The following is a 16,328-nucleotide window of genomic DNA, read 5'->3' on the forward strand; positions in this document are numbered from 1 at the left end:
CAGATGAAGATGATTTGATTGAAAATCTGTATCCGCCAGGTTAGAAAATCTGTGTCCCATACAAAAAAAAAATAAAAATTGTTGATAAAAAATTTGTGTTCGATACAAATTGAGCCTGTGTCAGAATAAAAATATCTGTTTAATACAGATAAATCTGTATATGTGGCAGCCCTGCTTTTACCCCGGTTTTCTTAATGTTTTGCAGTTGTTCCTTCAAATGTTATGCTAGGGTTTGTAATTCCACGGCAAACACGCTGTGAACTAGACTATCGAAATGCATACATTTTGCCTAATGCAAGGTGGAACGGTTATTGCAATACGAACGCTTTATGTATCGTTTAAGCATCAACTCACATCAAGGCAACGATAAGCGCGTGGTGTACACACGGGCCTAACGATCACAAGGCCCTTGGTTCGATTCCAGGTTGCCGCGAGTACATTTTCTTTTTTTTTTTTCAAAGTTTGGTTTCATAATTTTTATAAGTGATTCCTATGTATTTCGATAGTCCACTTGCCTGAGTGATTAACACAACAATTTGTGAAATCGGTGGAATCCAAACATCATCGGCACATTAACGAGTCTCCAAACCAATGAGGCCCTTTTGTAATTAATTGTATTTATTCTCCAATAATTTGCATAATTCAAACGATTATATGAGAAAAAAAATCAAAAATACGCCTTAATATTAAAAAAAAGAAACAATAAAAAAGTACAAAAGGGCTAATCTGGTTTTGACAGAAATTGACAGGAATAATAAAAAACGAGGTTGTTTACTTTTTGCAGTTGGGTCTTTCTTAAATGTTACGCTATAATATTCGATGTTATTCAACACTACAAACTCACACACACGCGGGCAAGGGTGCACTGGCTCACGAATACCACCGAGCATCGATTCGTTTAGTGTAAGTTTTTTTTTTCTGGTGTTCGAACGATTGAACGAGAAAAAAGGAAGGCTGCGAAGTTTTCCTCATCCGTCTAAATTTTCATTTTTATTTTGGAAAGGTTTTCTCGCGAGTTAGTGCGCTTTCGTGGGGTTTCAAATCGAAGATTCCGGATTCGGGCATCCGTCGGTGGTGAAATTCCAGTCCGAAATTTCGTGTTCTGGTGACGAGTGGAAATTTTATCACTGTGAAGCACTTTCGTGAGGGGAAAGAAAAAGAAGGCCAAATTTTCCTGCACGACGATCATCAGTCTTCTTTGACGTTGTTGTTTTTTTCTGTGCTAGTTTAGTGCTCCCGAATCCAAGTAGCCACATCCGATATTCGATCCGAGGAAGAACATAAAAACAGTGAAAACAATTTTTCAAACAGAGGTTTATCGAAACTGCGGAACAGATTTTAAAGTTGGGAACCAGGGAAGGAATTCAGTGGAAATAACCCCAAAACAAAACAGAGTGTGTACAAAGGCCAAGGCAACAAAAGAGTGAATATTAAAGATGGATTCCGACGACGAGAGCTTCGATGAGCACGATTCCGGAAATGTTTCCAGTGGCGACGATGACTTTGCAATGGATGTGGACATTAACAATCCCCGGGACCGTGGCCAGCAGGAGGAGGACTACCCGTTTGAGGTGCTGACGACGGAGGAAATTGTACAGCATATGGTCGATTGCATCAAGGAAGTCAACACCGTTGTCGAGGTGATTCATGATTTTTCTTTTCTCGTAGGCTGGGTGATGTCTTTTTTTTTTGTTTTTGTACCTTGAACTCATCCAAACAACAATGCATAGATAGGCCCTTATTGCGAGTCAGGAGGGTGTGTGTTGACACGTTCGTTGGGTTATTCCCTGCGAGTGATGCGTTTTGTTTTCCCATAAACTCGTTCATTCAAGTGGACTGACTGCCTAATACAATATTGAATTAGCCCATGCTTAAATTAAATTGTTCCTACAAACTAGTTTAAAATGTAATTTCAAATAAGTATGTCTATCTAAAATCCGATGAAATGAACGTGGCTCCGTTTCAGCTGGCGATATAATGACCACAATTATGTAAAAGCATAAACTCGTATGTTGTGTGATGCGGAATTACTAAAACTTATGACGTCATTTGTTTATGTGACGACGTAGAAGTTTTGCGTCTTTTGGGGGATGGTCTGTATTTATTAAGTGCCTAATACTCTTACCAAAACTTTTTGATCGAGGTGTTTTCATTCAACCGCAGAATTAAGCGTTTTCAGTAGTAGAAATGTTTCCATAGTTTTTTCAATTCAATATCGAACAAAATCTGAAAGTAGAAATAGCTTATGAATCTATAGCTTCCAGTCCATGATGGCAAACAAATCTCGCGTTCAGTATCATAAGGGCATAACAACTGAAGATTTAAAATAAAACATTTTCTCCGTTTTAAAGTTTCAACAAACAAAAATATCACGTTTGTTTTAGAATAAATTTATCTGTAAATTAACACAAATACTATCACGACATTAAAGTACCAAGTGGCATATGAAGTACGCGTGAAATGCTTGGTAATAAAATAAATTGCAGTTACGCCGGTATGTCGCATTGGAAAAAAAATACGCCAAGAAGCAAAATGATTAGTTTTTTTTATGTTTTTGGTAAAATAACCATATACCACGAAACAGCCTCAAAGATCGTCAATGCTGTACAAATACCGTGAAGGCCCCTAACTCTGCGCACTTTCACCAAAATCTGGTAAAATACTTACATTTTTGTTCAAAATTTATTTTTCATATATTGCTACAATAGTAATAAAAAAGCAAACGAAGAATTTTCTTGACAAATTTAGATTTGTTACTTTAATAAAAAAATAAAATAGCTTTAAAAATATTGAAAAACTTCCAAATTGACTGCCCGTTAGCAAAAATGCTAAGGGAGTACCTTATCACTTAAGTCATTTGAAGCAAATTAAAGAGAATATATTTTCGATTTTTAGTACGTAGGCTATAGTTTATTTATCGAGCAATCATCACTGATAAAGTGCAACTTATTTTCTCTCCATTTTCTTATTCTTCTTAAGTGCGCATAGTAAGGAACCATTTTTCAACTATGTTCCTTACTATGCGCAGCAGTTATAAAACGTTATTTTCAACATACAATCAACCCTCCAGAGGTCGATATTGAAGGGAACCATCGACTTGTCGACACCATCGAGATATGGAATAGAAATGCTTAGGAAAATTGTTTGAGGGGACCATCATGGTAAGGGAAGATTAAAAAATGACCTCCATCATATTTAAAGGCAATTCCCTGTCGCGATTATTACAGTACCTAATGCATGCATTGTCACATTTTCATAGACTCCACCTTCCCGTGAACGATGGACGTAATTTTTAAATGCTCCCTAACCATGCAATAAAATAATTTTGATTTTTTGTATAGTTTCATGAGTCAATATCGAGTAATGGGACATCGAGGTTTAATCGCATTTGCAACATAGAAACGCCAATAAAGTGCTGTTATTGATCTGCAATAGGAATCGTTCATTAATTACGTCACGCTTATACAGAGCGGCGATACTTTTCGATAGAGTGATGAACGCTACATTAAGAATGGATATACCCTTACGCTTAAACTATTCTTCGTATTTAGTAGAAATGTTCGGGTTTCACATATGTATAACAAACCAGCACCAGGTTCTTATTAATTTTCTTCAAACCCGGATCCGACCCGAATCGAGACAATAATTTGATACCAAACCCGGACCCGAACCGAACCAAAGAAATTTTTTGTTTTATATTTGCTAGTGAAAATACATAAACAGTCAAAGCTTATTTTCCCTTACACGCCAAGGGTGAACGCAAAAAAGACATAGTTTGTACCCTTTTTGTATGTTGGTTTAGGTTTTAGAAAACTAAGTTAATTACATGTTTTGGAAATCATATGATGATTTCGATTGTTTTGAGAGTTGCACTTAATGGCATTCAATTGAATTATATACAAAATTCACTTCACTTAGTAAACTTGTGTTAGAGACATTCCACGCTCCACTGGGGACGTAAAGCCGTATGAAGCAAGAAAAAGTAGATAAATTCGGAGTTTAAATGCTAGTAATGCTATTAGTAAATCACTTCAACTGTTATGAAGAATTTATCGAGTGCGCAGAGTTAGGAACCTAAATGCGCAGAACAAGGAGCATTGCAAAAATCAGTGCGCAGAGTTAGGAACACGGACACCCTTGAGAAAAATTAAAAATTTGCAATAAAAATCATTACTTAGTGAAGCTTTTATATGTTTTTCCTTATACATAAGATCAATAAGTATTTGCTTCCAAAATTTCAGAATATTGTTTTTTGATTTCAATTAATTACAGCTGTTTGAAATTTGAAAAGCCTTAAGTGCGCAGAGTATGGGGCCTTCACGGTACTTTGAAAAGCATGCTTTGAAAAAGTCAATGCTTCGCGTTGGATCCGCGCTTTTGCATTTAATTGCTTCTATGCTCACATGATCAAAAATATTACCCCTTTTTTATTATTATCATTCTGAACACTACATCAATTTCTTATATCTAGGTGTTCTGTGTTAGACAACACTATCATCCTAATTTGGTAAAACAAATTTAAGATTTTATTAACATTTTGTTAACAACATATTACATTTCATTTGCCGTAGCCGTTCAGATTATTTACAAGTGAGTTGATTCCACCTGCTCATAAGAGAAAAAAATCACGTTTTTAATCTACTTAACCTAGCTTAACCTAAATATATAACGCATTGATCTTTTCAATAGAAGATTGTTACGATTTTTGCCTGAAATTATTATTTTTTTTATTTGACATTCGTTCCAATGTTTCAACATTTGATATTCTATGTAACTCATTGGTACTATACCAGGGAGGAAGCCTCAGAATCATTTTCAAAATTTTATTTTGAATTCTCTGCAGTTTGCAAAGTTAAATTCTTAACTTCATCTGACCATTTTATTGGAATTCCTCTCATCGTGACAACATGTCTACTTGAAGGTTGCAAATAAAGAGCTTTTGGTTAATGTGGGAATATTATTAGTTGAGTTTTGGAAGCATTAGGAGAAATCTTCCATTTTTGCAAGTATGAAGAAAAAATATCCAAACTTTTTTGCAATCGACTACAGATGACACGCAGACCTCGTCCTTTGGCGGAGAGGCCTGTGTCATCCGCAAACAAGGATTTTTGACATCTCTGAGGTAACTCAGGTAAGTTAGATGTGAAAATATTGTATAATATTGGTCCCAAAATGCTGCCTACAAGTAGAAAGCAGGCGTTGTGAAGCATTGCATTTGCCACCGAAAAGTGAATCTTGTAGGAGACTGTAATAGAAGCCTAAGGTAACTTTACTCCTCAATATTCACTATAAAAATGACTACGGAAAGTAAGACGCTGAAATTAACTAGAACTACTACTAAACAGCCTAATTTTGTTAAGACTTGACGACAATTGACATTTAAGACTCTAATCTTACGTAAAAGACTGGAGTAATCAGAATAGCACTTGAATGACAAATTATTCAAAACCATTGCGACTAGACAGTATTAGTAATGACACTACTACACTACTATTTCAAACAAATTCTGATGAAGCTGCTGATTTTCACAATGCTTCCTTTTCTCAGAAGCAAGGGAATATGGGTACTTTTCAAAAATTACCCCGTCACAATACTAATAAAAAACAGTGTTCATGTGGGCGCCATTGCCTCGTCCGTTTGAGTATTGGTCCTGATAGAGGGGAAACTTGGCAAAAGCCAGACCGAGGGTTCAGCCTTGACAAATTAAGCTGTCAGGCAGCTCCAACTGAATACCATACAAAAAAACAAGGATCGCGAGTGCGTTGAAATTGCCTTCTCCTCACGTTTCTAAGACGGATCAAGAGTTTAAGATCATCGTCTATAATTACGGATTCAAATTTTGGAATTGCAATGCTCCTGGCTTCAACAATGGAATTTGTTAAAGTTTCAAGTGCATTGTCAATATCAAGTTTTGTTTGTAAAGAAATGTTAACATCAAGATTATACAGGTCGGACTCGATTATCCGGAGACTCGATTATCCGGGGACTCGATTATCCGGGACTCGGTTATCCGGAATTTTAGACTCGATTATCCGGAATTTGTTTTTATTTATGTTCTTGCTTTTCAATTTTTATGCATAAATCTGAGATAATTTGGTATTGCAATGTACAATATAAATGGTTTTGCAGTTTAGAACGTATTTAAGAAAAGGGGGATTTGAAAAAGTGTTTTTTGTGTATGCCGGTCAATTTTTTTCTTGTTAAACGACCCTACTGTTCCTGGAAAAAAATTCTTTCTACGCCACTGCATCATATAATAGATATGTTCTTTTGTCATAGATTTTTGTATATTCCAGTCGGCTCGGAAATAATTGAAAGTGGAGCTGATAGGATTGAGAATCACTTCATGGGATATTTGAAACGTAACAGGGACATAATCAGACTCCAAATCAGTGTGAGTAACTAATTGGCTACAAAGATGACTAGAGTCGGTTAAGACCAAATCAATCGTAGATGGTTTTCTAGAAGAGGAAATACATGTAGGGCTATCAGGATATTGAATTGAGAAATATCCAGAAGAGCACTCATCAAATAAAATTCTTCCGTTAGAATTACTTTAAGAATTATTTCATGACCGATGTTTGGCATTGAAGTCACCAATGACAATTTTTTTTGACTTATTGCCAGTCAATTTTCGCAAGTCAGTTTGGAGCAAATCAACTTGTTATCCAGAGCACTGAAAAGGCAAATAGGCAGCTATGAAAGTATATTTATCAAGCTGTGTTTCAACAGAAACCCTAAAGTTGCAAAAACGTTAGTTTCAAATGATGAAAACAGTTGATGTTTTATACGCCTATGTATGATGATTGCAACTCCCCCACATGCCCCACCAAGTCGATCATTACGATAAACAAAAAAGTTAGGATCTCTTTTGAGTTTGGATCCAGGTTTCAAATACGTTTCAGTAATAACTGCTATATGCACGTTTTAGCTGTAAGAAAATTAAACAGCTCGTCCTCTTTACCATTCAAATAACGAGCATTCCAAGTTAAAATATTTAAATTATTATTTATTGGATCCATTAGAAAAACGTAATCCAATAACAATTTGAATAGTAAATTTTACACCTACTTGGACTGCTTCAGTCATAGTGGTAGTTTTGAATATTGCATCAATCAATAGATTCAATTGTTCAGTTAGAAAATTAAAATCAGAGGCAGACATATCACTTGAAGTGGGTACGTTATCTGATGAATTCCCATTATAATTTTCGGTAGACGAAGAGACGTAGTAGGAGTTACCTGTGGCGGCAGGTTTTTTTTCCATTTGATTTAAAACAAGTAGAATGGGTACTAGAGTGGTTCAAAAAATTGATTTTGTTCCACACCGCTCATTGGATTCTCGATCAAATTCTGAATGTCCTCCCAAAGTTTGAGCTCATTTGGATGAAAACTGAGACTACACAAGCCCTTTAAAGATTATATGGGAATTACTATGGGAAATGCAAGCAATTCATTCAATCGGTGATAGTGTTTGCCCATGTGCTCTGGGGGATTAGAACTATGTTGATACTGTGAGATACAATAATCAGCTAAAACTTTGCCGAAGACCGTTTTCAAATTGGGCGCCCCACTAATTAGTTATTGATTTTTGAATGAGTTGCAAAACTTTGGCTATAATTATTGGGCTGTTCTGCAGGCATCACTGGATATATGCAGTAAAACATAGTAGCCATGATTTGTGCGAGCTATCTTTCGCGCCATGTGCAGCAATGTTGCCTGTTCAGAAGTTAAATGAGCACTGCTGAAGAATTTGTGACTGGATATAAATCAATAACTAATTACTGAGGCGTCCGATTTGAATACGGTCTTCAGCAAAGTTGTAGCTTATGAATGTATCTCACAGTATCAATGTCGTTCTAATCCCCAAGAGCACATGGGCAAACACTATGACCGATTGAATGAGTTGGTTGTTTTTCTCATAGTAATTCCCATATAAACTTTAAAGGGCTTGTGCAGTCTCAGTTTTCATCCAAATGAGCTCAAATTTTGGGTGGACACTCAGAATTTGATCGAGCATCGAATGAGCGGTGTGGAGCAAAACCGAGTTTTTGAACCACTCTAATGGGAACTCATAGCACGAATAGGGAAGGCGTTCAAATAACCTGCTACGATGTCGTAAAAGAATTTTCCGTGGGTAGATACATTCGAAATTAAAAGATTTGAACGGCTATCCGACGGATTAAAATTAGTATGATGATTATGATCTTCCTGATGGGTATGATTTATGATCAAGCGATCGTTAACTAAAAAATGAGCATTGTTCGATACTCTACCAGGCAAATTCCGTAAACGATATTATCTGCCTGGCACGAGCCTCAACGACTCTCGTGCGCGAAGGGCAGTCCTAAAAATTGGACTTATGATTGCCCTTCCAATTGGCGCATACGAACTTATCGGTATCATCCTTCACTTGACAGACGTCCTTGGCGTGAGAAGAACCTCCGCAAATCATGCATTTAGCATCCATGCGACAATTTTTTGTACCATGACCCCATTTTTGGCACCGACGGAACTGAGTGGGGTTCTGGTAATTTCCTCCAGGTTTCTGAAAATGTTCCCATGTCACACGGACATCGAACAAAAGTCTAGCTTTTTCTAAAGCTTTAATATTATTTAGATCTTTTTTGTTAAAGTGAACTAAATAATATTCTTGGGAAAGCCCTTTCCGAAAAAAAACCAGATTGAATTCTCTTTTTCATAATGATTACTTGGACTGGGGGAAATCCAAGTAAATCATTTATTCCATTTTTGATCTCTTCAGGTGACTTATAGTCACTTGAGAGACCTTTTAAGACCGAACGTTCAGTTTTATCGTCATAAGTAAAAAAAATTGCTTCCTCTCTTCAAGACGTTTGAGAAGAAGTTCGCGATCTTTAAGAGTTTCCGGCAAAACGCGACAGTCTCTTTTCTTCGCGATTTCGAAGGAAACCTTGATTCCCCTAATGGAGTCCAAGCTCTCCTGCCTAAATCCCCCAAATTCGGAACAACTGACCACGATAGGCGGCACTCTTTGCTTTCTCACTTGAATCAAAGAGCCTGGGCTAGAGGCTGCTTCGATTCGGTGTTCGGAAAATTTGTCTAGAGCATCGAACTGATACAATTATCAACATTATTCATTTCACCCTTGGAAGAAAGTTCGCATTCCGGAGAAACGACCTTTCTTCCATTCTTGCCACGTTTAGTGACAGTTTTAAATCCCACTTTTTTTGGAAGGAAGTTGTGAATTCAAAGATTCACCCTTCCAGTGCTGGGAATGGTAATAGTAGTAGGCTTGAATGTTCGCGAAAATCACGTGGCTCTCCCAGTACAGTAGTTTAAAAACGTGAATCTCGTCAAGAAGCCTATGTTGGGTGCACGAATTTTCTAAATCATTAGTGTCTTTGAAGGCTCTAAATGCGGGAAATGCAGCGGGAAATAAAATAAGTTTTACTTCAACGTTTGTGTTTCAAGCGAGTTATCAGATGTTGAACGCCAAAGTGATCCGTAACTGTGTGGGCATGGTAGAACATTTTTCTACAGTAATTCTGGGTTGCCCTTAGCAACGGGTGTTTTGCTATTTTCAAGGCTTTTTGCTTACAGCAGCGATGGCGTGAGTTTCACTGGCTTCGCTGACTGTGATTGGCTTTGCTTGGCTACTGTAGAGTGAATTTCAAGATTTTTACCAACCCTGCATCCTTCCTTTTGTTTGTAGTTGCAACCATGTTTAGTGAAAATAACGATAGAAGACGTGACCTCCAAAGAGGTTTTTTCCCAAGACGGTGTCCAAGAAGGATTACTACCACTAGCTTTCGCCAAAGGGTCCAACGAAAAATCGAAGGCACGGGTCCAAACAAGGATCGTAAAGGGATAAATAGTAGAAAAGTACTGTTTGTTTAGCACTGAGAAGTACTGTTTTATTGCTTTAGGTAGTTTTTAAAAAACTTCCAAGAGCAGAGAGAATTCATGTACCCACAGCACGAAGGTACGATGCGCACTAATGCACAATCCTTATTATTTAAATCCAACAAGGCTTTGAATTGATCCTATTTAGGTAAAAATACTGCATGATTTATCTGAATCATTTGTGTCTCATTCAACAAGGTGGTCTATGTTGCAGATGGGTAACAAAACATTGTTAGTACCAATACTGTTTTCTTTTCATCGCGATTTCACTAAGTGCGCGTTAAATATGTATCAAATATGCTCTGCCGTTATACGCATAATTGTCCCATGTTCCAAAATATGCAATCGAGAAAAACGCGTTTAAAGATTTAAACACATTTAGGCCTCGTATTGTCCAGGTGTGAGGTAAATTGAATTAAAATCTTTACAACAGTATAAAGAATAGCGTGTTCATTAGAGTCAAGAGTTTTTATTATGGGAATAAAGTAAATTTAGCTACGAAATTCAAAGTGAGACTGTTATGCCTAGAAATACGGGGGTTTTGGTGAATTTCTACGCATAACAGTTCCACTGATGGTGGTGATCAATTATGTGCTAAGCATACTGCTGTAGATGACCGTTCTTACGCATAGATTGTACCGAAGGTAGAGGACGTATATCCTCAAGACTTTGTTAAGGCACCTAATGACGGCTCAAGTGACATGTGCCAAACGGAGCCACGTGTGGGGAAGTGAAAAAAAAAAAGTTTTTACAGTTTGGGATGGAAAGCAAAATTTTCTGTATGTGTGATTATGAGACAATGTATGAGTTAGTGAAAAAAAGAGTGGATGAGTGAGTTAGAGAGTTTATAACATGTTATAAATTCATATATCGACTCTTCCAGCTGCAGGCTTGACATGAACTCATCTGTGAATTCAAGGTTATTCTGCGAAGTAAATATTTAACTCAAAATTCACGACACAAATCTTCGCACGATTTGACATTTCATGATATTTGATACATCGCAAATGAAGCTTTAGAACCATCAACATATTTGCCAGTTGTACCGAAGAACCAATTATCCGGAATAACCCAGTTTGTGGCCAGGCCACCCAAAACCTATTAAAATATTCTTCTTTTGACTTGACTTTGATTTCGTCTTGACTTCATCAAGTTTGATATGTCGCAAGATAGGTCTCAGAACCGCCAATATAATGGTCACCTCCCCTGGAGAACAGGGTATCGAAAACAACCTGGCATGTTATCAAGTTATCCAAGAACCTTTGAATTACCCTTATTTAGCCTTGATTTGGGAATTTATGTAGTTTGATGTTGCCAGCTAGGTTTCAAAACCGATGGTTTAGAGGCCATTTCCCCCAGGGAACCGGGAATTCGGAACATGTAGGATTGTGGTCAAGTCATGCAAATACATTTGAACCACCTTTAGACTTGATTAACAAATTCATGAAAATTGATATGTCGCAAGCCAGGTTTCAGATTCGCCAATATAATATGGCCACTTCAGCCAATGAACCGGTATTCGAAACAACCCAGCATGTGGCCAAGTCATCCAAAAACGGTCGAACTATTTTTATTTAGACTTGGTTTGCTAAATCATGAAGTTGATTTGTCGCAAGCCAGAGACTCAAAATTAAAGTGGTTACTGATTCTTCAAGTGGGATTATTTCAGTACTCCCCGTGATGAATTCGAAATTACGGTAAATTTTTAATCGATGCCCCTGGTTCTAAAAACTAGAAAAATGTTGTGATCGACCCTGAAAATTCAACTGAAATTCATTGAAAAATGGATGGGAAATAAAATGTTGATATTGATAATTTCAATCAAATCTGACGTCAGGTCCACATGAATGATGAATGCATCCCGATAACACAAACACATAAAACAGGTTGTGTTCTACATGGGATGTAAAGCCAACGTAAAAAGGTGTTCAAAACGATTTTTCCAAACACCAGCTAATTCAAAACTGCCTACTGACTATTTTGTTCGAGATCAGCGCAGCGAATTGTACAGTGTGACAGTTATGCGTAGAAATACAGTAGTGGGACAGTTATGCGTGGAAATTCAACAATGGGACAAATTGACTTGGCTTGCTTTTCATTGAGTTTCCGAACAAAGTTAATTTTTGGTAAGTGTTTCCTAAAACTATACGTAAAAATAAACTGTTTGATGACAAAAAGTAAAAATGCACGAAAAGTAACATGGGACAATTATGCGTATAACGGCAGTGCTGCTTATGACTTTGGAGTTATAGTCGAACAGCAACACTAATTACTGAGGCGTCCGATTTTTTTTTTTTTTTATCTAGTTCGTTTATTTGAGGCTCAAATGCGTTTAACGCTTTACAGAGCCGAAATTCATTTTTTGTATTTTTATTACATACAATTAATTGGCTTTTTCAACATTAATATGGGATGGAGCCAGGGTACTCGTGGCAGCTCGAGGTTAGTGGTCACAATTTTTGAAGGAAGGACTTGGTAGGGATTGGAATCAGGGTTCTCAGCAGCTCATCCGGGAGGTATAACGTGGCATCTTGATTCTCGTTTCATGGCGTTGGTAGCGATTTCTTGCCGGTATTCGACTGCCGGATGGCCAGGATCCTCAATCCAACACAAAGTGGACAAAACACAAAAAAAAACTGGGGAAGAGAACACAAGAGAATTAAACTTTTATACAAGACGAGCGAAGAAAATCGTAAATTGCGACCATATAAATAAGATCGCGGGTGCCCAACACATCTCTAACTGGAACATAGGGTTGTCTACCTCGGGCCGCAAGGGTATCCAAAAGTTGCGCTCTGGAGGCGTCCATATCCGGGCACTGCCAAACTACGTGATCGATGTCATCATAACCGGAACCACACCTATTACAAATATTGCTCAGCGCGAGGTTAATCCTGTGGAGATGTGCATCTAGCGAGTAATGGTTGGACATAAGTCTTGACATCACGCGAATGAAATCTCGACTTATGTCCAAACCTTTCCACCAGGCTCGCAAGGAAACTCTAGGAATTATGGAATGTAACCACCGTCCCAGTTGGCCATTTAGCCAATCGCTTTGCCAACCGCGAAGAGAACTTTGACGTACTAAATGAAAAAATTCATCGTGTGAAATTCGTCTATCATAAATCTCACCTTCCTCAGCGCCCACCTTTGCGAGAGAGTCCGCCTTCTCATTGCCATAAATTAGGCAATGTGAGGGGACCCATACAAAGGTAATCTTGTATGATCTTTCGACCAGTGCACACATCTGCTCTCTTATTTTTGTAAGAAAGTAAGATGCATGCTTTACGGGTTTCATCGATCGGAGTGCCTCGATTGAACTGAGACTATCCGAAAAGATGAAGAAGTGGTCTGCGGGCATGTTTGAGATCATCCCCAAAGCGAAGTTGATTGCTGCCAGCTCAGCAACATAAACCGTGCAAGGTTCCTGAAGTTTTCGGAAGGCGGAAGAATTTTCATTGAAGACACCGAAACCAGTGGATCCATTTATACGAGACCCGTCAGTGAAATATCTCCTGTAGGAATCAACATGCTGGAACTTTGCGTTGAAAATACGTGGAATAGTTATACATCGAAGTTGATCTGGAATTCCATGAATAGCTTGTTTCATGGACAGATCATATTCAACAGAGGAACTGTCATTGGCGAAGCGTACACGTGGAGGGTTATAACATGGAAGGCTAATGTCAGATGACATGTAGTAGAGATAAACTCTCATGAATTTTGACTGAGTGTTCAGTTTGAGCAATTCTTCGAAGTTTTCGATGACGAGTGTGTTGCTCACTCCACACTTAATAAGTATTCTTAGCGAGAGCTCCCAGAATCGGTTCTGTAGCGGTAAAACCCCTGCCAGAACCTCTAGGCTCGCATTATGTGTTGAGTGCATACACCCTAAGGCGATACGCAAACAACGATATTGAATTCGTTCCAATTTAATCAAGTGGCAGTTTGCTGCTGAGAGAAAACAGAAAGAGCCATACTCTAGAACAGAGAGAATGGTTGTTTTATAGAGTTTTATGAGGTCTTCCGGGTGAGCACCCCACCATGTTCCGGTAATTGTTCGTAGAAAATTGATCCTTTGTTGACATTTTTCCGTTAAATACCTAATATGAGTTCGCCAAGTGCCTTTTGAATCAAACCAGACCCCAAGGTATTTTGAAGTCAAAGACTGGTCGATGTCTGTTCCCAAAAGCTTAAGCTTTAGTTGGGCAGGGTTCCGCTTCCTTGAAAATACGACCAGTTGAGTTTTTTGCGGAGCAAACTCGATCCCTAAATTTCTAGCCCAAGTGGATAGATTATCAAGGGAATTTTGCAATGGTCTTTGCAAGATTTCCGCTCGTGGGCCCTTCATAGAAACCACAGCATCATCTGCAAGTTGTCTTAGCGTGCATGGTTCTTCCAAACAGTTGTCAATATCTTTAACATAAAAATTATAAAGCAAGGGACTCAGACATGAGCCTTGGGGAAGGCCCATATAGCTAATTCTGGAAGTTGTCAGTTGACCGAGAGTGAAGCTCATGTGTTTTTCTGACAACAGATTGTACAAGAAATTATTCAATATTCCAGGTAGTCCACTATTGTGCAAATTTTCTGACAATATTTCTATGGAAACTGAATCAAAAGCGCCCTTAATATCCAAGAAAACCGAAGCCAATTGCTCCTTGTCCGCAAAGGCTAGTTGAATATCTGATGAAAGCAACGCTAGACAATCGTTTGTTCCTTTGCCCTTGCGAAAGCCAAATTGTGTACTGGAAAGCATGTTGTTTGATTCGACCCAGTGGTCGAGTCGCGATAGGATCATTTTTTCGAACAATTTCCTTAAACATGATAACATAGCGATCGGGCGGTATGAATTATGATCAGACGCTGGTTTCCCAGGCTTTTGAATTGCTATTACTTTGACCTGTCTCCATTCCGGTGGAACAATGTTGTGCTCCATGAATGAGTTGAACAGGTCAAGTAACCGTCTTTTAGCGATATCGGGGAGATTTTTAAGAAGATTGAACTTAATCATATCGCGTCCCGGAGAGGAGTTGTTTGATGAAAGAAGAGCCATAGAAAATTCCAGCATAGTGAATGGTCTGTCCAAAGAATCGTCTCTTGGAGTTTCCCAAAAAGGCGGATGAGCTGGAACTGAGTCAGGACAGACCTTTTTTGCGAAGTTGAATATCCATCGGTTGGAGTATTCGTCACTCTCATTTGAGGATGAGCGGTTTCGCATGTTGCGAGCCACTCTCCAAAGCGTCGTCATTGAAGTTTCTCGTGAGAGGCCATCGATAAAACGTCGCCAATAGCTACGCTTCTTCGCTTTAATAAGATTCTTCAGTCTTTTTTCGAGCTTCGAGTACTCTAAATAAAGTTCTGAGGTACCATATCTACGAAAAGCTTTGAAGGCATTAGATTTTTCTCGATACAACTGAGTGCATTCATCATCCCAACCAGGCGTGCCTGGTCGTCTTTTGAAGGATGCACTTGGAACTCGTTGTTTTTGGGATTCTAATGCACTTTTATAAATCAATTCTGTTAGGAATCGATACTCATCCAACGGTGGGAGAGTGTTGAATGATTCGATACCGAAAGTTACCGCTGATGCAAATTTTTGCCAATCGATATTCCTAGTGAGGTCAAAAGGAACCTGAATTGACTGTTCTGACCTTTCAAGATTATTTCTGATAGAGGTTATTATGGGCAAGTGATCACTACCATGGGGGTCATCAATCACCTTCCACATGCAATCGAATGATAGTGAACTTGAACCCAAAGATAGGTCAATGCGGCTTTCTTTGCCGTCGGATGAAATACGTGTCGCTTCACCTGTGTTCAAAATGTTCAAGTTGAAATCGTCGCATAAGTCATAGAAAATAGCCGCTCTATAATCGTCATAAGATTCGCCCCATCCAGTACCATGTGAGTTCATATCACCCAGTATTAAAACTGGAGATGAGAGCATGGAGACTGCATTCCAAAGAAGACGGCGGTTTATTGAAACTCTTGGAGGAATGTAAACAGAAGCTACGCAAAGATCTTTACCCTTTACGTTTATTTGGCAAGCAACGATTTCTATGCCTGGATGAGTCGGGATGGGGATTCTGTAGAATGAATGGCACTTTTTGATCCCTAAAAGCACACCCCCGTAATTATCATCTCGATCCTGGCGTATAATGTTAAAATCGTAGAAGTTAAAATCATCTTCAGAAGAAAGCCATGTTTCACAGAGTGCAAATATATCACAATCGGAATTGTGAAGCAAAAACTTAAATGTGTCTAATTTAGGTTTTAGACTATGACAGTTCCACTGTAGCACAGTTATCATATCTTGTACCTCACTTGATGAATTAGCCATCGAAAGATATGATCGAAGCAAGGAGGGGCCACGAAATAGTTAATTCCCTGAGATACTCTTCTATTGCGGGGAGAAAAAGGTCGAGTATGCCTCTGAATGAG

At 38.4% G+C, this 16,328-nt stretch overlaps 1 protein-coding gene across 1 annotated transcript in view; it reads left to right on the forward strand.

Moving 5' to 3' along the window:
- Window positions 1-903: 903 nt before the first annotated feature.
- LOC5577132 (potential E3 ubiquitin-protein ligase ariadne-1) overlaps window positions 904-16,328 on the forward strand; it is a 51,315-nt gene continuing 35,890 nt past the window's right edge. Inside the window, exon 1 of the mRNA XM_021853611.1 lies at window positions 904-1,640. Within this exon, the coding sequence (XP_021709303.1) occupies window positions 1,437-1,640 (204 nt within the window). The 5' untranslated portion in view covers window positions 904-1,436. The remainder of the gene's footprint in view (window positions 1,641-16,328) is intronic.

Source organism: Aedes aegypti, chromosome 3 (assembly GCF_002204515.2).
Source record: "Aedes aegypti strain LVP_AGWG chromosome 3, AaegL5.0 Primary Assembly, whole genome shotgun sequence".
Classification (NCBI taxonomy): domain Eukaryota; kingdom Metazoa; phylum Arthropoda; class Insecta; order Diptera; family Culicidae; genus Aedes; species Aedes aegypti.